The 24,948-nt window shown below is 38.7% G+C and overlaps 1 protein-coding gene across 1 annotated transcript in view; it reads left to right on the top strand.

The window, feature by feature from the left end:
• Nucleotides 1-24,948, top strand: part of SPATA16 (spermatogenesis associated 16) — a 241,850-nt gene that overhangs the window by 183,043 nt on the left and 33,859 nt on the right. Inside the window, 3 exon segments of the mRNA XM_040265364.1 lie at nt 13,853-13,999; nt 15,075-15,187; nt 23,793-23,957. Coding sequence (XP_040121298.1) covers nt 13,853-13,999; nt 15,075-15,187; nt 23,793-23,957 — 425 coding nt within the window.

Below are 24,948 nucleotides of genomic sequence, written 5' to 3'. Positions count from 1 at the left end.
ATGCTGTGAGCCCAGTAATAGCTGGCAGAGGTGATGGTGATAAGCAAGAAGAGTATTTGTGATAGAGATCCCCTAGGCAGTGTGTTCTTTCTAGCTAACCCCTAATTCACAGTCACCCTTATCAGGGATTTTCACATGAAAAATAAATTGCAAAGGGAAAAAACTGTAAAAAACTCATTTTTAAATTCATAGAGGTCTAAATAGTTTTAATTTTTTATGAAATAGACCAACTAAATTAGTGATTTATTATGAGAAAAACTCACTTCACCCTCATTGCTGTGCTTAGTCGCTCAGTTATGTCGACTCTTTGCAATCCCATGGCTTGTAGCCCACCAGGCTCCCCTGTCTTTGGAATTCTCCAGGCAAGAATACTCAAGTGGGATGCCATGTCCTTCTTCAGGGGATCTTCCTAACCCAAAGATTGAACCCAGGTCTCCCACATTGCAGGCAGATTCTTGACTGACTGAACCCCCAGGGAAGCCTCCCTCAGTGGCAGGCACTAAGACCATGTTTATACTGCCCTTATAACCTCTATAAGACTGATAAGGGAGGGTCAAAATTCAAATCTGTCTCGTTGGACAAATAGGCTTATATATCCTCAGGAATTCACTGTGCATTCTTTGCTATGTGGGGAATGTGGTAAGACCCACCAAAATCTTAAAGCTGTATTATAATAGAGCTATATTGTACTATATCTCACAGAGGAAAGAAATTACTGAATTTTAGCAGTGTAGCTATCCATTTTTCTTATTTAAGGAAAAATCTAGTTTGATTCATGCAGAGTAGTCAGTATATATAAAACAAATAATAATTCACTAACCCTAGAATTATTATGTTTTAATTTATAAAGATTTTGCTTGAGATTTTTATTCATATATTCCAATGAAATAATGCAATTCTCTATAGTTCTTATTCTTGCATGGTTGTATTTTAATAATAATAAAGTAATACAATAAGCATATCCTGTCTCCACTTGATGAAAACATCAAGATTTATTTGCTAAATAAATAAATATTCAGTAATGGATCTGTGCTTAGTACTGTTTAATAGAAAAGTTTTCTGGATCAGATATCAATTACTTTAACACTTAGGTGGATAGAGTCATATTTTGTCTTTCCAATGTAATTTAATTCCCAAGAGTAAATATGTATGTTCAGAGAAATAATATATTGTTTTAAAATAGACCTTTAAAAATTGCTTTTCACTGAGATTTATAACCTTGTTCTTGTTCAGTCATCATTTACCAGTAAGGATAATGCAGTCTTATGCTCTCTGAAATGGGAAGTTAAAATTCCTTATTTTATTCTTTCTTCTTCAAAATATTATAATTTTATCATGATCAAGAACTTCCAAGATTAAACTATTTTCCTCCTCTTTCTAATTCACTTTATCAATTTTTTAAATAGAATTAAAGAGCCTACATCTCCAATATCATTATGAAAGTGTTACAGCCAGGTTGGTTATAAAGACAGATAATCTCATGTTTGTACCACAAGAATTCTTTGTAGAAATAGAGAATTATTCCCAAAGTAAAGAAATTCCTCAAATACGGGGCTAAAGTCTCTGTTTTTAAAATATTAAACTGTTGGTCTTCCCAATGGGAAGAGTGGTGTTCTGGCACTATTCTACCTAATGAAAGTAAACACTTCTCAGTGAGCAGCCCACTTAGCCTTTGCAGTAGCAGGTTACAACATTGCTCACCTCTGGTCTCCTTCATCTACTGTCTCTTGCCTTCTGTGGTTGCATTTCTCCTGGACCTCTCTGAAAGTGTAATGCATCCTGCTTAATGTGTTTTCTTATGGGACCTGACTGAAGACAAACAATGTTTCATTTAAAGAAATACCAGTCAGTAATTCAAAAATAAATGGAAGTAATGTAAGTTTTTACTCTAGCCTCCTAAGAAAAACCAATGTGTTGGGGCAAGGTGGTGTGGTTGGAATGAGATACACGGCAGAAAGCAGATGTCAGGTATTTTATCCATCATGCTCAGAGAAGCTTTGCAATGTACACATGTACAACTGACGTGCACAACTGACATGGCAGCTTCCCGCCAAGTCTGTTTTCCCACTCTAAGCTCTCCAAATACACTCCCCAAGTTTATTCCTTCATGAACAGAGTGATCCCTTTCTGCTGTCAATCTTGGCAGCCTTAACAGTTTCTCAGGCTCTTATCCATCACCTGTTACCTCAGTCTACATTAAAAAAAAAAAAGCTCCATAATAATTTCAAAATTAACTGACTCATTTCAGCAGGTAAAGGAGCAGTGAGGTAAATATTCATGTTAAGATTTTACTTTTCCTGAAACACTTACTTATGTTGTCTAATCTAGCCACTCTGTAATATAGTTAATCATTAGGCACTGCTATCTAATGAATCATGCAGCTGAGCATTAAAATCCCTAAAGGCTGAACTCTCAATTATGTAAAACAATGTCTCTGTGTTCTTAATTTTAAACTCTACAAATCGGTTGTGTGCAGAATTGGAAATTTCTATTTTGCAATATTATCCTTTTTTTTTTCTTCAGTTTTACATATTTGGCATTCAGGTCCTATTTACTTATGCTTTAATACTTGGCTCAGTTACCTTACACCTTTTAGGCAGGAGCTTTTCTTGATGATCTTGTGGTCCAGAGATAAACACTGCTTTTCACACCTAAAATAGAGCCCCATCCAAGTTATTTGTTATCCTTTTTTTTTTTAATTTACTTTTTGGCCATGCCACATTGGCATGTGGGATCTTAGTTACCGGACAAGGGATTGAACCCTGGCCCTCCACATTGGAAGCACAGATTTTTAACCAGTGGACCACCAGGAAAGTCCCCTCAGCCAAGTTATTCATCTTTTCTCATTTATTCTTTAAATCATTTTTATTATGAAATATCACAGGCATTTAAATTTACACAAAACAAATGCTCAGCTAAACTAATTATTACAGAATAAATAATGTAAAAAAAAAAAAACATTGCTAGCTCTCCAGGTAACCTCTACTGGCCTCTGAAAAATCCCCAACCATTCCCTACCTCCTACCAACATAAACACTGTCCTCACCTGGAAGTCACCGTGCTCCATAATCTAAGGAATCATGTATTCATATATTCTGAAAAATTGTCAACATTTAAAAAAAAATACTAATCCTTACTCCTTGCTATTTTTTCATTGAAAAATTTTAGCTGGACATTTGTTACCTCTGTTCATCCAATTTTCTGTTATCACTGAAGCCGTTCCTTATATTTTCTATTTCTTTGTCTCTCTATGCCATCCATTTTGAATCTGAATGAGTGTCAGTCACTCAGTCATGTCCCATTCTTTGGAACCCCATGAACTGTAAATATTAATCCAATTCAAACTCTCTTTTAATTTCATTTTAGCTGTAACAGGTAATGATAATCAAGATTGTATATTTTGCTTTTTTCTTGTTAGTTTGTATTTCTTAATGTATTCAGCGAATCAGCTTCCCAGGCATTGGATTCATCTCTACAATGGGTAACTCTTATCTTTAGTAATTAATCACAGCACAACTGCAGTTTCACACCACGAGTGGCCACCCATCAAAGATTTCTCACCCTCCACTCTTTTATCCTTTTTCTTCCGAAACCACGTTTCCATGAGCCAAAACCATTTTAGCAATTCTCACTTCTGACCCCAAATATAGGATTGCCTTTTCCTCACACACTTTCAACACCAAGTATGTGGGTGTTTTCTGTACCACTGCTCTAACTCTCAGCCACCAACTGGGCTTTTAATAATTCAACTTTGGTACTAACTATCCAGAGTTAGTACAGACCTCACAGATTAAGGGATCTATCCTACAAGACTGCCCCCCCCACTTCAGATGGCAGTCACAAGCCCCAGGTCTCCTATACTTCTAATCAAGAAGTTATAAATTGGGGGTTCCCACCACCCCCAATTTAGGTTTTATAATTTTCCAGGATGACTCATAGTACTCAGGAAGTGCTTTACTTACTATTACTAGTTTATCATAAAGGATACAACTCAAGAACAGCCAAACTGAAGAGATATTGGGTTTGCCAAAAAGTTCATTTGGGTTTTTTTGGTAACATCTTATGGGCAAAGTAAGGTATATAGAGGTGTGTGTGTGTGTGTGTGTGTGTGTTCAGGGAGCTCCCAAGCTCTCTCTGGGTGCACCACTCTCCCAGTACCTCACTGAACTTCACTAACCCAGAAGCTCTCCAAACCCCATCATCTTGGGGGTTTATGGAGATTTCATCATGATTGGTTTAATCATTGGCCACTGGTGATTAACTCAATCTCCAGCCTGTCTCCCCAGAGCATGAAGAATGAGGCTGAAAGTTCCATGTTTCCAATCAAGGCTTGGTCTTTCTTGAGACTAGCCCCCATCCTGGCATAAGCTCTCTGGGGGACTGCCAAGAGTCACCTCATTAGAACAAAAGACACTCCTATTATCCGTTACCACTCAGGAAATTCCAAGCATCATAGAAGCTCTATGCCAGAAACTGGGGACAAAGACCAACTACTTTTCTATGATGCCACACCATCTCTCACTCACTGTAGATTGTAACATGTGTATGTTATTACCCTTGGGTGCAAGCCATTATTCGGTGTGGCTTTACCTGTGAGAATCCAAGAGAGTTTGGGTTGGCTTTGTTTCCTCCCAGGGATTTCTTTTTATTTTCCAAACACTATAGAGTCCTACCAATGAGAGAGCCTTTGTTTCTGGAGCTGGAGATTTCCTGGGCATCTAGGTGTAGTATAAGTTCAAACCTTATCCCATGCCTAGAGTTAAAATTCTCAAAGAGGGGGAAAAATAATCCTACTCCAGGCCCCCAAAATTCAGGGCATTATAGCGACAATATGTTATTTCACTAACTGTAAATCTAATAAATATTGAAGGAAATTGTATCTTTCCTGTTTATCTCAAATCTACTTTGTTAGGGATGCAATTAAGGAACTTCCCCAGAATAAATACAATACAGCTGATTAAACATAAAACTTCAGAAACAATAAGAATTTCAAGTGAAATGGGGTGTCATTGCCTTCTCCGGAAATAAAAATAAACTACATATAAAAATCTTATGTAGTTATTAATTTTTTCACACCTTACAAATGGGTTATGAGAGGAAACGTATACAAAGATTGGTTTTGGAGAAGTAGCCCAGCAGCCTAAAGGGAAAATTAGGAATGAAAACCAATTTTTTTCACTTGTATCTACAGCTCTGACATTATAACGAAGGTCAACAGGAAAATACAATTTTTTATACAAAGATTCATTATACATATAGCTTTCTCACACATCAAATGTAAAAATCAAAATACACTATGCTTTTAAAACTGGAAACTTTTATTATTTATGGGGGGCAATAATGATAAGTTAGCTGCAAAAGCTGCTGCCTTTTGCTATTTTCTTGCTGATGTGAATTTGTGGATAACTTCCAAGACAGAGGTATCGGTATTAAAAGAAGTACAAGATAAAGCTCAGAAAATGATTGGAAAAGAAGGAGTGACAAAGTGCTGGCATTATGAAGGGACTGGAGAAACTAAACTCTGAAACTGAGCACTAAAAGGAAGTCATATAAAACTGACATGGTCCCATCTCACAGTGAACAACTGGGACCTTTAGAAATGAGATTTTGCTCTAACCCAAAATGTCAGAACATTTTGTTATGGACAAAGGGCAGAGAAATGACATAGACACTGCAAAATAGAGAAGGAAATGAAACTTAGAGAAAGGTGATAAGAGAACCCTGGCAAATTTGCATATTTCTTAAAAAGTTTTAAAATCTCTATGACTTTTCTTTTTTCCAAATTGCTTAGAAATATTCATCCACAATCTGTTGGCTGTGGCTATGTTGAGGTGTCCAACAGAAAATATTGATGATGGTGGTATCTGTGCTTTCTACTTTATGTCCAGAGAGCTCAAATTTTATTTTACAGATATGTAGCTTCCTGAAAATATGCAGTCCCTCATACATAGAGATGAGTCAGCTGATCTATACTCAATAGTTCATATTTTTGCAGGTGCTTTTCTGGTGCTTCTGACAGTTTCACTAAGCCAGATTCTCCATTCATCCAATCTTAGTGGCTAAGAGTCCACGTTTCCCAGAGAACAAGCTGCATCAAGAGCACAACCTGAATACAAAACTAATTCTTTCATCTCAGCAGAACTGGTCTGTTCATTCGAGCACCAACTACCCTGAGTTATCTAATACAGATTATTTTCCCTCACTCACCCTTTGTAAACTGACCAGAAACCACTTAATGTTAAGGGAAAATGAAAAACAAAGATTGTGTGATATTCCTTTCTAAATTTCAGTTAAGTTTGGTTCAGTCGCTCAATCAAGTCCAACTCTTTGCGACCCCATGGACTGCAGCATGCCAGGCCTCCCTGTCCATCACCAACGCCCAGAGTTTACCCAAACCATGTCCATTGAGTCAATGATACCATACAACCATTTCATCCTCTGTCATCCCCTTCTTCTTGTGCCTTCAATCTTTCCCACCATCAGGGTCTTTTCTAATGAGTCACTTCTTTGCATCAGGTGGCCAAAGTATTGGAGCTTCAGCTTCCGCATCAGTCCTTCCAATGAATATTCAGGCCTGATTTCCCTTGGATGGACTGGTTTGATCTTCTTGCAGTCCAAGGGACTCTCAGGAGTCTTCTTCAATTCTACAATTCAAAAGCATCAATCCTTCAGTGCTCAGCTTTGTTCATGGTCAGTCTCACATCCATACATGACTACTGGAAAAACCACAGCTTTGACTAGATGGATCTTTGTTGGCAAAGTAATGTCTCTGCTTTTTAATATGCTGTCTAGGTTTGTCACCCAGCTTTTCTTCCAAGGAGTAAGTGTCTTTTAATTTCATGGCTGCAGTCACCATCTGCAGTGATTTTGGAGCCCAAGAAAAATGTTTGTCACTATTTCCATTGTTTCCCCATCTATTTGCCATAAAGTGATGGGACTAGATGCCATGATCTTCGTTTTTTGAATACTGAGTTTTAAGCCAGCTTTTTAACTCTCCTCTTTCACTTTCATGAAGAGGCTTTTTAGCTCCTCTTCGCTTTCTGCCATAAGGGTGGTGTCATCTGCATATCTGAGGTTATTGATATTTCTCCTGGCAATCTTGATTCCAGCTTGTGTTTCATCCAGCCCGGCATTTTCCATGATGTACTCTGCATAGAAGTTAAATAAGCAGGGTGACAATATACAGCCTTGATGTACTTCTTTCCTGATTTGGAACCACTCTGTTGTTCCATGTCTGGTTCTAACTGTTGCTTCTTAACCTGCCTACAGATTTCTCAGGAGGCAGGACAGGTGGTCTGGTATTCCCAGCTCAAAGAATTTTCCATAGTTTGTTGTTATCCACACAGTCAAAGGCTTTGGCATAATGAAGCAGAAATAGATGTTTTTCTGGAACTCTATTGTTTTTTCTATGATCCAACAGATGTTGGCAATTTGATCTCTGGTTCCTCTGCCTTTTCTAAATCCAGCTTGAATATCTGGAATTTCTCAGTTCATGTATTGTTGAAGCTTAGCTTGGAGAATTTTGAGCATTACTTTGTTGATGTATGAGATGAGTGCAACTGTGTAGCAGTTTGAACACTCTTTGGCATTGCCTTTCTTTGGGACTGGAATAAAAACTGACCTTTTCCAGTCCTGTGGCCACTGCTGAGTTTTCCAAATTTGGTGGTATATTGAGTGCAACACTTTAACAGCATCATCTTTAGGATTTGGAATAGCTCATCTGGAATTCCACCACCTCCACTAGCTTTGTTTGTAGGGATGCTTCCTAAAGCCCATTTGACTTTGCATTCCAGGATGTCTGGCTCTAGGTGAGTGATCACACCTTCGTGACAGAAAAATAAATCCTATCTCAGAAGCTCTGAACATTCAATTAGCTTTGAATTTTTTGAAGTTTTATTCTTACTTGGACCATTAAAAATACAGGACTGAGAAAAGTTTTTTGGGTTTTTTTTTTAAGATTCAAGTATTGACTGAGCACCTACTAGGTGCTTGGAGCATGAAGATAACTTGAAGATGTTATCTTCAAAAGGATTAAAACTTATTGGAGTGATGAGACATAGCCCCATTAAACATGAGGAGATGTACTCTGGAATGAATGGTCTAGGTGTTCTTTAAGAGTTTGGGAGGAGGTTCTGAAGTACTTGTGGCTCAGAGGGTAAAGCGTCTGCCTGCAGTGCAGGAGACTTGGGTTTGATCCCTGGGTCAGGAAGATCCCCTGGAGAAGGAAATGGAAACCCACTCCAGTACTCTTGACTGGAAAATTCCATGGACAGAGGAGTCTTGTAAGCTACAGTCCATGGGGTCGCAAAGAGTCGGACACGACTGAGCAACTCCACTCACTCACTCTGAAGTACTTAGAAAGCCCTTTATGGACTGTTGTTTTAGTTGCTAAGTTGTGTCTGACTCTTTTGCGGCCCCATGGACTGTAGTCCACCAGACTTCTCTGTCCGCAGAACTTCCCAGGTGAGAATATTGGAGTGGGTTGCTAATTCCCTCTCCAGGGGATCTTCCCAACCCACATCTCCTGCATTGGCAGGCAGGTTCTTTACCGCCGAGCCGCCAGGGAAGCCCCTTTCTGGACTAGGTGGGACTTCAATTAGGCGCAGTCTGGAAGAATAGTGATCAACTGAATAAAAGAAATATTGAGAGAATAGGAAGTTGTTTCAAGTGTTAAAGCACAAAGCAAAATTCAAAGGCAGGATGACCACAGGCTGCTACAAATTAGTAAAATCAGCAGAGTTGATGAGAAAGATGTATATTGGAGAAAACATAGGAATGAAGTATAGATTGCGAAACACATGCACACAGTTGAGAGCCTTGAATGCCGGGAAAGAAGCACTGAAATTCCTGAGGAAGGATGTGACAGCAACAAAGGTAATAGTGGCGATATCTCAGGGATATTCACTGGTTGGTGGTGTGGAGCTATATCGGTGTGAAATGTTACTGGTGGTAGCAAGGCCTGTTGGGAAACATTTTCTATAATCCGGGTGCTATGTGATCAGAAATTTAACCAGTGTGCTAGCACTGACAATGCAAACAAAGGGGTTAATATGAGTTGTATTACAGTGGGCAGATTTAATGAGCTTTTGAGATTCCCTAAACGTCAGAGAGCAAGAGGAAAGAAAAGTCAACAATGGTTTCAAAATTGTAAGCCAAAATAATTGGATGAACAATGGCCATTCCTACAATATACTGGTGAAAAGAAGGTGAGAGGCATGTTGTGGAAATTTAAAAAATCACTTTTAAGGCATATACTTGCTGTTTGTGAGGTAACGTTTGTAATGGTGAGCAAATGGTGATGTCCCAGTAGGCTCTGGGAAATGTGATGCATGAAATTTTGCAGATGAGACTATGGCTTTGGATCCCCCAGTCTTTTGATTAGAAATAGTAGCTAATGCCACAAGAATAGAGAAATTTCCCCAAAAGTGTTCATATGAAGAAAATAACAGCAAGCCAGAGACCACGCAGAAGAGAGAGGGAGGAAGGGGAAGCAGTAGGTGTGTGGGTAGGAGAGAAAGGGAGACACAGACAGACAGAAAGGCAAAGAGAGGGACAGAGAGACAGAAACTGTCACTGAGCTTCAGGAAGGTGACTTCAAGGAGAAAGGAGGGAACATACAGGTCAAGACCAAGAATGACTTGAGTACCTGCCAGTCAGCTCCAGCCTCCTGAGGTACAATAAAAGATTCTTGATAAAGGGCAAACATTACCCTCTTTTGCTGAAAGTTGGACATCTTTCACTTGGAGGCCAAAGAATTGAAAGATCATGTTTCTACAAGAAACTAAGTTTGTATCATCTATCTTCGGTATTTTTTTTTAAACATCTGCTTCCTTAACGGTAAAAATTTAGAACTGTGTCATACCTGCAAACTGATTTTTTAATAATAGTTTTGGTCCTAGTCATCTAAATTTCATCTGCAATTGTGATAAATTGTAAACAAATGCTTTAAGGGACTTATTTCTCCCAAGTTTTCTTCTGACATGACAGGAGCAAAGAAGACATCTTTAATCAATTCAACTTTCCTACCAAAAGACAATATAGTCTAGTTAATTTTCATACCCATCAGAGGCTCAGGGCTTTTTGGACGTAGGTAGAGGTTAATGAGCATAAAACTGAGAACAATTAGCGCTCAAATTAATGTTACATAAGATTCAACATCTGGAAGTATGTCATCATTTTGGGTCATAGACCACCTGCCAGGCTAAATGTTCACACAACTGCAATTTATTCGGCATACAAATGGAATAAAAATGATACTTTAAAAATAGTTTTTGACTTAGCAGTATGTTTATAGAGGCCTCTCACATTTCAAAACTTCAACTAGAATTGAACAATGGATTGAACAAGATGAAACATACAGCACCAAAAGGAATAGAAAATACCTTTTTGAAAATATATTTCATAATAAATTAGCTATAGTGCTAATATTAGTTTCTCTAGTTGATCTAACCACTGTCACTCTTTATCCATCAAATATTTAAGAACAAGAAGAGATCAACCTGTCATTCTTTATTCTATTTATGTAACAGACCCTGCAAACATTGGCTGTTTCTGGCAATAAAAACATATCAGAAAATGCCAAATCTCAAGATGCCTCCTACAACTCACCTCAAATACAGGCACAGCATACCCTAAACACACTCATTCAGGGGGTCTCTGGAGTTTCCTAGAAAGCCAAGGCTCTCTCCAAAGGGTGGCCCCAGACTTCATCACCAGTCTGACCAGAAGGCCCTGGGGCCTTCTGAGTGAGAAAGCAAAATCAGATAAAAGAGCAAACCATTGCTAGGGAACACACACCTTCTCTTACCCTCCACCTCTAAAGTATGCTAGTTCCTGGAAATGGCAGCAATTTAGAAATGCCAGCTGTTAGAGAGTGCAAAAGAATAATAGCAATCCAAAAAAACAAGTTATGACCATTTATCAGAATGATGAGGAAATGGCAACCCACTCCAGTATTCTTGCCTGGAAGATTCCATGGGCAGAGGGGCCTGACAGGCTACAGTCCATGAGCCTAGAGTCCATGAGCCTACAGTCCATGAAGCTGCAAAGAGTCGGACATGGCTGAGCACACAGCTCAAAATAGTATCCATTTTTATTTTTACTTAGCTGCCTTTTCACATGATTGGGTGATTGGCGACTTCAGTAAAACAGGTAAACTCTTGGTTGGGTATGTCTGTGAATATCTGCAGGAGATTTCAAAGGCAAAGAAATTTCCTGGAAATGCAGAAATCACATTTTACCTCGTTTACAAAAATGAGCCATCGTTTTAAAAAGAGTTTGGAATTCAAACACCAACTAAAGAAGCATCATATATTGCAATCTGCATTTAAAGCGCCTAAAAAGTTATGAACACTTGAGCCTTTGTTGTACTTTTCTAGATAGAGTAAGGAAGTGTCCAATCTAGAATTGGGTCTGCTAAAGCCATCTACATATTGGCATTGCCCTGCTTCTGTAACTCGCTTCCCATGGATTGTCAAAGTGATGATAATTATCAGTGGGTCATTTTGAGAGTTAAGCCCTGTGCTCTGATGTCCAGCTGCCTGACTCTCAATTCCTGTCCCTCCATTTGTTGTATGGCCTTGGGTAAGTTTGTAACTTCTTGAAGCTCCAGTTTGGTCATTTTTAAGGTGGGCATAATATGTCCTGCTCTATGTGGTTATTGAGCTAGAATGATAATCTGGGTATTGTGTAGGACACAGAAGAAGGGCCATGTAGTTGTCAGTCTTCAATATTACTGAGTGGTTATCAGATCCTGAGTCACCAAAGACTAAATCATGTTTAATATCTATTTCTTCTGGGCTTGTGTTTACAAGATATTTTGTAATATTTTCTTTTAATTATCAGCCTACATGTTAACTCTATTTGACGGCCATATGCTATTTACTTAACCAAAATGCGCCACATAGCTTACGGCAGTGTTTTCCAAACTGTGCTTTAAAAAACTGGGCCTCTGGTGGTGGGGAAGGGGAGGTTTCAAGATGGCTTCCATGTGAGGGATAATAAATGGGGCCCAGCAATGAGGGTCAGAGGTCACTGATTCAGGCTTCTAATGGAAAACCTCTGCCTTTACTGACTCTAAATAGTGGGCTTCTCAGTTAAATTTTAGCTTGAAGAAAGTGTTTTGTGGCTCAAAACATGGGTGGAAGAGTCAGAAAATGCAGATAAAAACACTAATGGTTTACTGTGTCTATTATTTTTAAAAGAAATACTACAGATAGCAAAGACTATCTTCAAACTGTTGCCATTTGAGTTCTGATACTAGATTAAAATTTTTCATCTAAATCATAATTCAAGGATATTTGGAATTTCATCTTTTTCCCTCCCTGGCAGTGTTAAGTAGGGAGGGCTCATTAAACTCTGTTCATTATCCTTTGTTTGAGAAGTCTATTGTATAAAGCATTATTACTCAGAATGGAAATGAATGAGGTAAATCTGGCCTCCAAGACCCCATGGCTAACATTTGTCCCTGTCCCAAAAGTAACCCAAAGCCAAGCAAGTGGAAAGCAGAGGGCAGTGGTTAAGTCCATGGTCTCCACAGTCAGACTGCCCAGTATGAATCTTGCTTTGTCCACTTACAGGCTGTGTTTCCAGACAGTTCACTTCCTATCTGTGTACCTCAGCCTCCTGTTTGTAACATGAGGATAACAGTACCAGTGGTGTAAAGTTATCTTGAGGATTTAGAGAATACACACAAAACAAGGGCTTCTCAGGTGGCATGTGGTAAGGAATCTGCCTGCCAAAGCAGGAGACGCAAGAGACATGGGTTCAATCCCTGGGTCGGGAGCATGCCCGAGAGCAGGAAATGGTAACCTGCCCTAGTATTCTTGCCTAGGAAATCCCGTGGAGAGAGGAGCCTGGTGGGCTACAGCCCACTGGGTCTCAAAAAGACATGACTGAACATGTATACACAAAACAACCATGATTACCAAAGTAGAAAGGGAAGGAAGGGAGGGATAAATTGGAGTGTGGGATTAACAAACTATTACATATAAAATAGATAGGCAACAAGGATTTACTGTACAGCACAAAGAACTATTTTCAATATCTTTTAATAACCTATGATGGAAAAGAATCTGAAAAAATATGTATACATATATATATAACTGAATCACTTGTCTATACACCTGAAACTAACACAATATTAGCAGAATGAACACAAAATATTTAGAACAAGGGAAGGTAGAAAATAATTACTAGGTAAATATTAGTTCTTGTGGTCATTAAGAATAGAGTTTGTTTTAGAACCATTTTATTGACACTTGAAGTATTTCTAAGTCTAATTACAAAAGTAATTACAAAAATTAAGTCTAATTACAAAAATTAAGTCTAATTACAAAAGTCAGTACATTTATCATTTTAAATTTCCTTCAGCTATAGGAGGAATGCTGCTGCTGCTGCTGCTGCTAATAGCAACTAAATTAATTAGCTTTATAATTAATAATTTATTTTAATTCTTGGTAATTTTTCTTTTTCCTTTCATATAATATTATTTTCTTAAACTGTGAACAGAAAAACCAAATTCTCTTGAAAAGTGTCACACAGAAAAATATCAAGCCTGCTAGCCTGTGGTCCTGAGTTTTGTATTATGTTGAATATGGCAAATGAGGACCAAGTAACCTAGCTGTATTTTATTGCTATCCCTTGTGTTTGCTCATATTTTAAGAAAAATATGAATAATAAAGTATGATTTTGACATATCATCTATTTGACCTTTTGATGTGCATACTTTTACTTTGTATCTTTAATTTTTGTATTTATCCCTTTTTCCAAGTATAATTCTTGGAATCTAGGGGGGGAAATACCCTGAAAACAATAAAATGATAAATTCTTTTGTTCTTTGTCTTTTTTTTAGACTTTCAAGGACTCCACGTGTTGCCTCAGACAGTTGACTGGTCATCTTTTCCTCCTCAACAGTATCTCTTGACTCTTGGGTTCAAAAACAAAGAAGATGGAAAGTTTTTGGAAAAAGTGTCAAGTAGGAAGTTACCAACATTTACAGGTAATTCACCTGGACTTGTTATCTTTCAATACCGTTTTAAGGCACAATTAATTATTCATTAATGAATAATGTGCATTATTCATTAAGCTTTATTCATTTCAAGCCTAGCATATAGTAGAGCCTGGGCACCAAAAAGTTTGTTGGGTCATTCTTAACTCCTTCCAGTCTTCTTTGTGGGTTAGTCAACGATACCTGGAATTCTGGTTCCCTAAGAGCACCCACCTCCCTCACACCAAACATCTCACCCCAATCACACTATCACCAATGCCTAATCATGGGGCATTTAAAGAATACAAGCAAATACAAGCTTTTGTCACCATCAAGTAGCAAACATAGAAGAAAATTATGCAACAAAACTACCGTATGAAATCAAAAGTATAGACAATGACCCCCTTTAAATCATTTGGATTATCTGCCATTGTATTAATATCTGTTCCACTCTTTTCTTATGTAATTAACCAAGACCTCAACTCTCCTAAAGAGTGTTCTAGTTAAGTGGTACTTGGTAATTCTAGTTGAAAACTTTCAAAAATCAAGAAAATATTCATGTAGAATTGAAGTCTCAGACTTGCAGGCTGAATTCATGACCAGGCTGAATTTATCCCTTCAACTCTACTCACATAATTAAGGATTTGTGTTTTGTCTGGCACTCCATCCTCCGAGGCTTATCTCAACTTCAAGCTACATTCAAAGTCAATGGGATTTGCACACTTGAATAATACCTGGGAGAAATAAGACAAGAATCAGACACATTTATGACAACCTTTTTTTCACAACTCAGGAAAAGCATACTCTGCAGAGAGAGGTGAATTGTTATAGGCTGTGCCTTAGATCTCAATCAGGAAACACAGCAAAAGGAATAAATGATGGTCTCCAAAGGGCAATGTCTCCTCTGCCTTTCTTCTCATAGATCTTTCATTGTGATACTTGTGGTCTTTGAGATGGGCCTCGTTCCTGTACTAAAGATTTCATATCTATTAATATTGAGATGTCTGTTTATAGCTTGCTAAGAAAAGCATTTTGAAATGGATGTCTAGCAAAAAATAGTATAAAAGTTTATTGTTACAATTTTTAGAACATAAAACTCCCTTCGGTCTGCTGACCAGAGAAGACACAATGAGACACATGGAGACAATGGGGAAGCGAATCTTGCCAATATTGGACTTTATTAGAGGCACCCAACTGAATGTAGGTATATGAGTCTTTTATATTTGTTCAGTGTACAAATATCAAGCAATTCTAGAACTATGCAAAGTTTACATGTAAATATTGCAAATACTGGAATATTTGAGAAATAGTGAATCTACAGTGAATCTCATTTGCAAAACCAACCAAAGTTTAGCTAATGATTTGAGTCCTTTTATATTTCAAAACATTAATAATAATGTTATACTTTGCAGTTGCCAGCATTTATTAGGCTAGTGTCTTTTTAAAGGGCCTTTTTGTCTTGATATCTAATTGAAGGTTGCACTGAGTTTCTTGCTTCAAATGAGTAACAGAATTTTAGTAAACACGGTGCTTTCTCTATTTCGTATATTGGGCAATTGCATATAACCATTTTGTTACCTAAACAAGAATTCAGAATTTTGAAAGATAGTTTCTCCACATTATAATGATAGTCAGTTAGTTCAGTTGCTCTGTCATGTCCGACTCTTTGCGACCCCATGGACCACAGCACGCCAGGCCTCCCTGTCCATCACAACTCCCGGAGTCTACCCAAACCCATGTCCACTGAGTCAGTGATGCCATCCCACCATCTCATCCTCTGTTGTCCCCTTCTCCTCCTGCCCTCAATCTTTCCCAGCATCAGGGTCTTTTCCAGTGAGTCAGCTCTCCACATCAGGTGGCCAAAGTATTGGAGTTTCAGCTTCAACATCAGTCCCTCCAATGAACACTGAGGACTGATCTCCTTTAGGATGGACTGGTTGGATCTCCTTACAGTCCAAGGGACTCTCAAGAGTCTTCTCCAACACCACAGTTCAAAAGCATCGATTCTTCGGTGCTCAGCTTTCTTCACAGTCCAACTCTCACATCCATACATACTGGAAAAACCATAGCCTTGACTAGAAGGACCTTTGTTGGGAAAGTAATGTCTGCTTTTTAATATGCTGTCTAGGTTGGTCATAACTTTCCTTCCAAGGAGTAAGCGTCTTTTAATTTCATGGCTGCAGTCACCATCTGCAGTGATTTTGGTGCCCAGAAAAATAAAGTCAGCCACTGTTTCCACTGTTTCCCCATCTATTTCCCATGAAGTGATGGGACCAGATGCCAGGATCTTGGTTTTGAATGTTGAGCTTTAAGCCAACTTTTTGACTCTCCTCTTTCACTTTCATCAAGAGGCTCTTTAATTCTTCTTCACTTTCTGCCATAAGGGTGGTGTCATCTGCATATCTGAGGTTATTGATATTTCTCTTGGCATTCTTGATTCCAGCTTGTGTTTCTTCCAGTCCAGTGTTTCTCATGATGTACTCTGCATAGAAGTTAATTAAGCAGGGTAACAATGTACAGCCTTGACATACTCCTTTTCCTATTTGGAACCAGTCTGTTGTTCCATGTCCAGTTCTAACTGTTGCTTCCTGATCTCCATACAGGTTTCTCAAGAGGCAGGTCAGGTGGTCTGGTATTCCCATCTCTTTCAGAATTTTCCACAGTTTGTTGTGATCCACACAGTCAAAGGCTTTGGCATAGTCAATAAAGCAGAAATAGATGTTTTTCTGGAACTCTCTTGCTTTTTCGATGATCCAGTGGATGCTGGCAATTTGATCTCTGGTTCCTCTGCCTTTATAAAACCTGCTGGAACATCTGGAAGTTCATGGTTCATGTATTGCTGAAGCCTGGCTTGGAGAATTTTGAGCATTACTTTACTAGCATGTGAGATGAGTGCAATTGTGCAATAGTTCGAGCATTCTTTGGGATTACCTTTCTTTGGGATTGGAATGAAAACTGTCCTTTTCCAGTCCTGTGGCCACCACTGAGTTTTCCAAATTTGCTGATATACTGAGTGCAGCACTTCCTCAGCATCATCTTTCAGGATTTGAATTAGCTCAACTGGAATTCCATTACCTCCACTAGCTTTGTTCATAGTGATGCTTTCTAAGGCCCACCTGACTTCACATTCCAGGATGTCCGGCTCTAGGTGAGTGTGAATGATCACACCTTCATAATCATCTAGGTCATGAAGATCTTTTTTGAACAGTTCTTCTGTGTATTCTTGCCACCTCTTCTTAATATCTTCTGCTTTTATTAGGTCCATACCATTCTGTCCTTTATTGAGCCCATCTTTGCATGAAATGTTCCCTTGGTATCTCTAATTTTCTTGAAGAGGTCTTTAGTAAATTGGATGCTAATCTAAACATTGGCACTTGATCTTTATTTACCCTTAAGGTAAATTATCAAATTCCTTTTTCCAACCGAGGGAAAGTATGCCCTTTCTACTTTTCAGTCTTTTAAAAAAAAAGGCCCAAAATAAGACCTGAATTAATCTGTGCTATTTTACAAAATTTAAGCCCCTTTATTGAAAGTACATAAAGGGAACTTCTCATTAACAGGCTATAAAGGCTGCAGATTTCCCCTCTTAAAATATTTTTCAAAAGATCTTTAAGCTGGAAATTTTAAAAATTTCACCGTTTGTGGCTTTTGTATTCCATCATTGATCTGATATTCTTACCTTACAAGGGGAACCAAGGGGGTCATCACCAAGAGCTACGTAACATCTGTTCAGCAGTTTATCTGCTCAGTAACATTTTTCAGCATTTTAGAAAAGCTATAAAACCCCTCATCTATTTGCATGATCGGTAATTAATTCTATGCGTTACAAATCCTAAAGCACACTTTCACTGATTTTCCTACCACGTAACTTCCCCTTCCTCACAACTGTGTCCCACTCAATTATCTCCCCTATACTTCTATTAATAAAAATTTATCTCTGTCTTAGTCACCTTGGGCTGTCACACAAAATACCATAGATCAGATGACCCGAACAACAGAAGTTTATTTTCTCACAGTTCTAGAGGCTAGAAGTCTGGGATTAGGTCAGGTTCTGACAAAGACCCTCTTCTTGGCTTGTAGTTAGCTACTTTCTCTGCATCCTAACATGGCACACAGCAAGCTCTGTGGGTTCTCTTCTTAAAAGAGCATGAATCCCATCATCAGGGCCCTACCAACTCTTATGATCTTGTGTGCATGCTTAGTTGCTCAGTTGTGTCCAACTCTTTGCAACCTCATTGACTGTAGTCTGCCAGGCTCCTCTGTCCATGGAATTTTCCAGGCAAGAATACTGGAGTGGGTTGCCATTTCCTTCTCCAGGGGATCTTTCTCCCACATTGGCAGGCAGGTTCTTTACCACTGGCCACCTGGGAAGCTCTCATTTCATCTAACCCTAATTACCTCCCAAAGGCCCCATCTCCACATTGGCCTCTAGGTCTTCAACCTAGAAATTTTAAGTGGACACAAACATTTAGTTTATAGTAATCTCACTGACTCTACTGCAAATCTGGGGTCCTGTTCTCCAATTCACCCTCTACTGCAACCTCCTTCAGACACACACACACACACACACAGCTTCACCACCCCATCTTAATTAGATGCACAAACACATATCATTATTGTCATCATTAGACCCTTGCATGGAGAAAGCAATGGCACCCCACTCCAGTACTCTTGCCTGGAAAATCCAATGGATGGAGGAGGCTGGTGGGCTGCAGTCCATGGGGTCGTTAAGAGTCGGACACAACTGAATGACTTCACTTTCACTTTTCACTTTCATGCATTGGAGAAGGAAATGGCAACCCACTCCAGTGTTCTTGCCTGGAGAATCCCAGGGATGGGGGAGCCTGGTGGGCTGCCATCTGTGGGGTCGCACAGAGTCGGACATGACTGATGCGACTTAGCAGCAGCAGCAGCAGCAGACCCTTGCAAGAAGTGGAAAGAAAGCTAAAGTGTTAGTCACTCAGTCATGTCCAACTCTTTGCAACCCCATGGACTGTACCCTGCCAAGCTCCTCTGTTCATAGCATTCTTCAGGCAAGAATAATGGGTGGGTAGCCATTTCTTTCTCCAGGCAGTTTTTCCAACCCAGGGCTTGAACCCAGGTCTCCTGCATTGTAGGCAGATTTTTAGCATCTCAGCCACCAGGGAAGCCCACAAGAATTCTTGTGGAAGCCTTGCTGATAAGAACCATCACCATGTAGTATCTTTTCATCTGCACATGGGTAACCTTGCAGCATCAGTGTCCCGGGATACTGGGGAGGTGATCTGTCTGTGCCATGGTTCTTTGGGGAAATACCCACCATAACTTGCTACTTGTCAGGAACCTGCCACATCGAATCTGTTGCCAGTTCAGATCTCCCAATGTGTTGTGAATAAAGGTTAGGCCAATCTAGGCATCATCAGGCATTTCTTAAACACTTTTAACTCATTTTCCTCTCACATTACAAAGGCCATTTTGGCCACTTTGAAATGTGTACACACATGGATATTTATGTGTCTATAAAGAGGATTTAAAAATCATAATGAATAAGATTTTTTGCATCTCATGAATAACTCAGTCTTATTTAGAATGAGTCAGTTGTTTAGTTGCTAAGTCATGTCCTACTCTTTGCAACCCCATGAACTGTAGCTAACTGACTCCTCTGTCCATGGGATTTCCCAGGAAAGAATACTGGAATGGGTTGCTATTTCCTGCACCAGGGGATCTTTCTGACCCAGGGATCAAACCTCCTGACTATCCTGCATTGACTTGCATATTCTTTACCACTGAGCTACCAGGAAAGCCCCAGAATGAGTTGATAACACCTTGCTACTTCAAGAGATTTCATCAACTTTCTTACTTTTGTGTCTATGGAAAATAATAGTTATTGGAAAATTATCTCTAACAGCTTGAATGAAATTGAAGTGAATGAGTCCAAAGGTACCCAGGGACCAAACGTATATCCAAATACTGGCCTCTAGGTTTCTTATTATATATCCAACGATAGCTTCATAAAGCAGGATTGAATCAAACAAGCTGCAAAAGTAACCTAGGTTAAGGAAACAAGTAATGAGTTGCTGAGCAGAAATTATTCCTACATGGTACAATTAACTATGACCCAGGGATCCCTCAGCAGTGTTTTTAGGATACCCTGAGGTGTGTTTTTTCTTATCAGATGTCAAATGCCATCTGTTTGAATGTTTAGACACTTCAGTGTCCTTGTTAGTTGTGACCCTACCTCGTGACACCTGTAGAAAAAGACTTTTGTCTAAGACCAGCTGGGTAACCCCTAGGATGTCACTTAACCTCTGAGCTTTTTTCTCATTTATCAAATAAGCTGATATATGCCAGGCTCACCTCACACAGTTGTTATGAGACCAAGAGTATATAATCCACATTGAATCACTTTGAAAAGTATCAAGAATTTTTAAAAATTTTAATTATTTTTATTGGTTTTCATTTGCTTTGACAGAAGAGTTGTTTTGGAGATCCTTCTTTTTCTTTATAAAAGCCATGTACTTTGAAATTATGTATTCTTCTAAAATGAAGACTGTGCAAGTGTCCTGCGGATTTTGAATGATTTTCCTTAGATCACTGATGCACTTAAATCTCCTTAAAAAGGCAGGATTAAGGGTGTCATCTCCCTTCATGCCCACAGTAGGACCTCCCAGAGAACATGAATTTTCACCTCTTGCCACAGGTGGCAGAAAGAGTTGGTGAAGGCGACAAAGACATTCCTTGTATAAGGTTTCTATGTCTCAGAAAATAATCCTCCTTACACTCTGACACCAGTTTCCTTCCCTTTATAGATTCCTCTGCTAAGTATATAATGCATGGCCAAATAAGAATGATTCTGGCATTTTAAGAGTTATTGTCTAAAAGATTCTTCCAGTTTCCTATCTGGTGGCTTTGAATCCCACTGAACATCAATCCCATTCAACCAGCTGCTCTGTTCTACCAGTATTTTTTCTTCTCTGGATCTCTGTCCTAATTATCTCACAAGCTACTGAACGCTACTATGCTTTTCCATTCATTAACTTTATTGGCTGCTGTCAGTTTAAAACCTTATGTACTGTGCTTCCTGGGGTAAATGTTAAAGAGTTAAAATAATAAAATCTCTCGCCGTGCCTGAAGCTTCTTTCACAGGCTGACTTGCCAAAAAAAATGACCTAACTAACCAGATTTTAAATACCTCGTTAATTTCACTTTTAATTTCTTCCAAGTGAAGCATAAAAGATGTTTACACATGCACATTCAAAATGAACAATAATATGTGTTTCCTACCCCCTTTCCTTTGCAATGAATGTTTCTATGTATTATGTCAAATAGAAATACATTCCCAATACTTGGGCTCTGCTTTTCAGCAGTATTAGATTAGCAGTGCCACTTATCTTCCAAACATTTATCCATACCTGCTATTAAATCTAGACAAGTATCTGGAGGAAGCCTTCATCTGAACTTGCTATTTACCTAAACTTCATTGTAGCTAGGTGCAGTTTTAGCTTCAGTCTTGGCCACTTTATTATACCCTCGCCAGCAGCTAAGCATCTTTTGATCACTCCTAAAGTCTCACTGGGAGGGCTACTTCCCTTTAGATTAAGCCCTTGTGAGCTAATTCCTTCATTTCTCATTATTTCCTTTATTTTCTTAAAGCAACAGCATTAAAGCATTCCTGCTGGCATCTATTCATTTTTATTTTTGCTTCATTTTATCACTCAAAAGTCCCAAACTTGTAGAGGTAAAATATTAATCTATGGTTTCCTAATAACCAAAGCTGCAATTGGTCCGGAGTGGGCAAAGGGGAAGTGGGGGAGGGCTATTAGCCCTCAACTATGTTCTTTCTCTAGTATCCTATTGGTAAGGAGCACTTCCTGTTTTGTTATGTATCCAACAATCAAGCTAACAAAGCACCATTGCCTTCCACTATTTTTATTTTCCTGATGTTTTGGAAAATTACACTGATAGATTATGTTCCTGAGCAGGCCGTAGTTGTTTCTGTTCTTTGGAGTTGAGTCACTACACCACTTTCCTACAACCAGCCTTATTGTTTATTTTAAAGAAGGACAAAGAAAGCAATTTTTCTTCAGAAAGAAAACTGTGTCTCCTGCAACTCGCTTTCCTCTATTTGACAGTATCCCATTGTTTAGCTGCATGTTTAAACTCAATGGGTAGGCTGGCTATTCGTCAATTCAAAGAAAGGATCTCAAATCCACAATTTGCAATCATTGCTCCCATAGGTTTATAGGTTTTCAGATAAATGATTAATCAGAAATAGCAAATTAGTGGGGATTGACAGACATTAGTAAAATGGCTGAGATGGCTGTAAGGGAGAAATACAGCAAATACAAGGTAATGGTGCTCAACTTTGCTATATTACCAAGATTCTAAGAAAGTGCCAGAGAGGTTGGTGTCAATCAAGATGTGTATGACATTTCAGAAAGGACTGCCTTCCAAATTCAAGTTAAAATTTCAATGTACTTTAGTAATACGGGTTTCTAATTTTTCTCCTTAAAAGAAATTCTATTTTAAGAAGAAAAAGTCATGTCCTCCTTCTCTAATTTCTGGGCTCGGGGGGATCTGGCTTTGTGAGCATGCACAGATTAAAATAGTCCATGTGCAAATACTAAGTTTTATGGTTTGTTCTCCAATTTCTGTTTAAGGTTATCTGAATACTCCGGAGGGCACTTGGCTAAACTTCCTATTTCCGGGGCCACATATCACAAGATTGTGAACCCAAGACTTTTTTTAACCCTTATAGACTCCCTTAAGTCAGACGTGAAAGTGAAAGTGTTAGTCACTCAATCATGTCTGATACTTTGAGACCCCATGGACCATAGCCTGCCAGGCCCCTCTATCCATGGATTCTCCAGGGAAGAATACTGGAGGGGGTTGCCATTCCCTTCTCCAGGGGATCTTCCCAACCCAGGAATTGAACCCAGGTCTCCTGCACTGCAGGCAGACTCCTTACTATCTGAGCCACCAAGGAAGCCCATACTTCTTTCTAAATAAAAAATGTGAGAATTTTATGATAAACTATGTCTCTATCAAGTAGTACAATTTGAATAAACTTCTTAGAGAAGGTAAAACATCCTCTTTTATGGATGGCAGTAACAAACACAGAGGTGGGCTGCTTTAATTATGTGTGCCCAGTTTTAAGAAAGTCTCAAATACCAGTATATTCATGGGAGTTGGTGGTCCTTACAAGTGCATCTTATTCTATTTCAAAATGGATTGCAATTGCTTGAATGGTCCTAGGAGTCAGAATAAACACTACACTACCACAAGGAGAGAAGCCAGAGTCCATGGCCATCCAATAAGAACTAAAGATAAAATCAGAGCTGGAGATTTAATGTAAGTCACCAGGGTAGAACAGATTCCACTTGCATAATATTTTTCAGGATTCAACTTGTATAAGATATCATCCTTTGTATAAACCAAATAGTGGGCAACTATTAATTCTTATCATGCATTGGTGACATAGACAAAGTCACCCCCTTTTAAATGGACACAGCTCTGTGGGATCCCCACTGCGAGAGCAGAGTTCAAGTTCAATTTAATCCCTCTTTTTCCCCCTCATCCTGGCTTCCTTAGGCAGGGCCATCTCTAAACCCTTATCAACAGTCCTGCAAAGTGTTCTCTTTTCTATACATTTGTCTATTTGAAGGAAGGGTACAGACAATCCTCCGAAATAACAGAAGAAAATATTTATTTGCACTAGATGCATGAGGCATGAAATATATTACAACGAACCCTGATGTTATTCCTCAGGGAGAGGTTATTTCTGTGTTTTTGTTCTAAACCATTTCCTTCTCTCCTGGGAGACTAGGGGAGTTTTCGTGCGTGCTCAGGTGTGATGGAGAAGTTGCAATATGCCAGCCTTCTCAGCCGGCTGCAGAGAGTAAAGGAACAGTCCCAGGTGATCAATCAAGCAATGGCCGAGCTAGCAACCATTCCCTATCTACAGGACATCAGTCAACAGGAGGCGGAATTAGTAAGCATCTGTTTTTCTTTGTTCACAAGCCCTGAACCGACAGAAGACTAATATGGTCTGAAAAAGAATGTAACAATAAATGGCAGTCCAAGGGCAAACTCTCCAACTCTCATGAAGCATTCTAATGAAGAAACTAGAAATTATAGAAAGGTGTATGTGTATGTTTCATTTGCTCACCCTGACTAGCTAGCTTCCCTTTATTTTATAGCAAGACTTTTGTAATGTATGAAAATATAGAAAAGGGGTGATTATTCATATTCTGAGTCAGGCTTTTTTGTTTCAAGTAAAGTGAAATTTTAATAAATTTTTTGTTTTTTCATTCCAAGACATGTTAATATATGATTCTCTTTGATGGAAAAGTAAGAGGAAAAAAAAGTAATTGCTGGATAGAAAACTGACTCTACAAAACTATCTTTAGACTTTTCTTATTCACTTTGAGTGTCACATATATGATTGTAGTACCAACACGCACGTGCACACACGTGCGCGCGCACACACACACACACATACATTAAGAGAGTTGTCTTATTTGAGGGTAAAATGTAGTCAAATGGTGGGGTGGTTTTTTGTTTTTTTTTTTTTTACTGAATTGACCAGTTAATTTAACACAAAGCCTGTCAAAAACTAGTTGGAATACCTAGGAATAACTACTCTGCTACCTAGAGTTTTATACAGGAGACAAAAGAGTTTTATACAGAAAATTGTAAGACACTGATGAAAGAAATCAAAGACAACATAAACAGATGGCGAGATATCCCATGTTCCTGAGTTGAAAGAATCAATATTGTAAAAATGACTGTACTACCAAATGTAATCTACAGATTCAATGAAATCCCTATCAAATTACCAACGGCATTTTTCACAGAACTACCACAAAAAAATCTCACAATTCATATAGAAATACAAAAGACCCCAAATAGCCAAAGCAATCTTGAGAAAGAAGAATGGAGTTGGAGGAATCAACCTTCCTAACTTTAGACTATACTACAAA

The sequence above is a fragment of the Oryx dammah genome, unplaced genomic scaffold, assembly GCF_014754425.2.
Source record: "Oryx dammah isolate SB20612 unplaced genomic scaffold, SCBI_Odam_1.1 HiC_scaffold_2, whole genome shotgun sequence".
Taxonomy (NCBI): domain Eukaryota; kingdom Metazoa; phylum Chordata; class Mammalia; order Artiodactyla; family Bovidae; genus Oryx; species Oryx dammah.
This window is presented reverse-complemented; position numbering and strand designations above follow the sequence as displayed.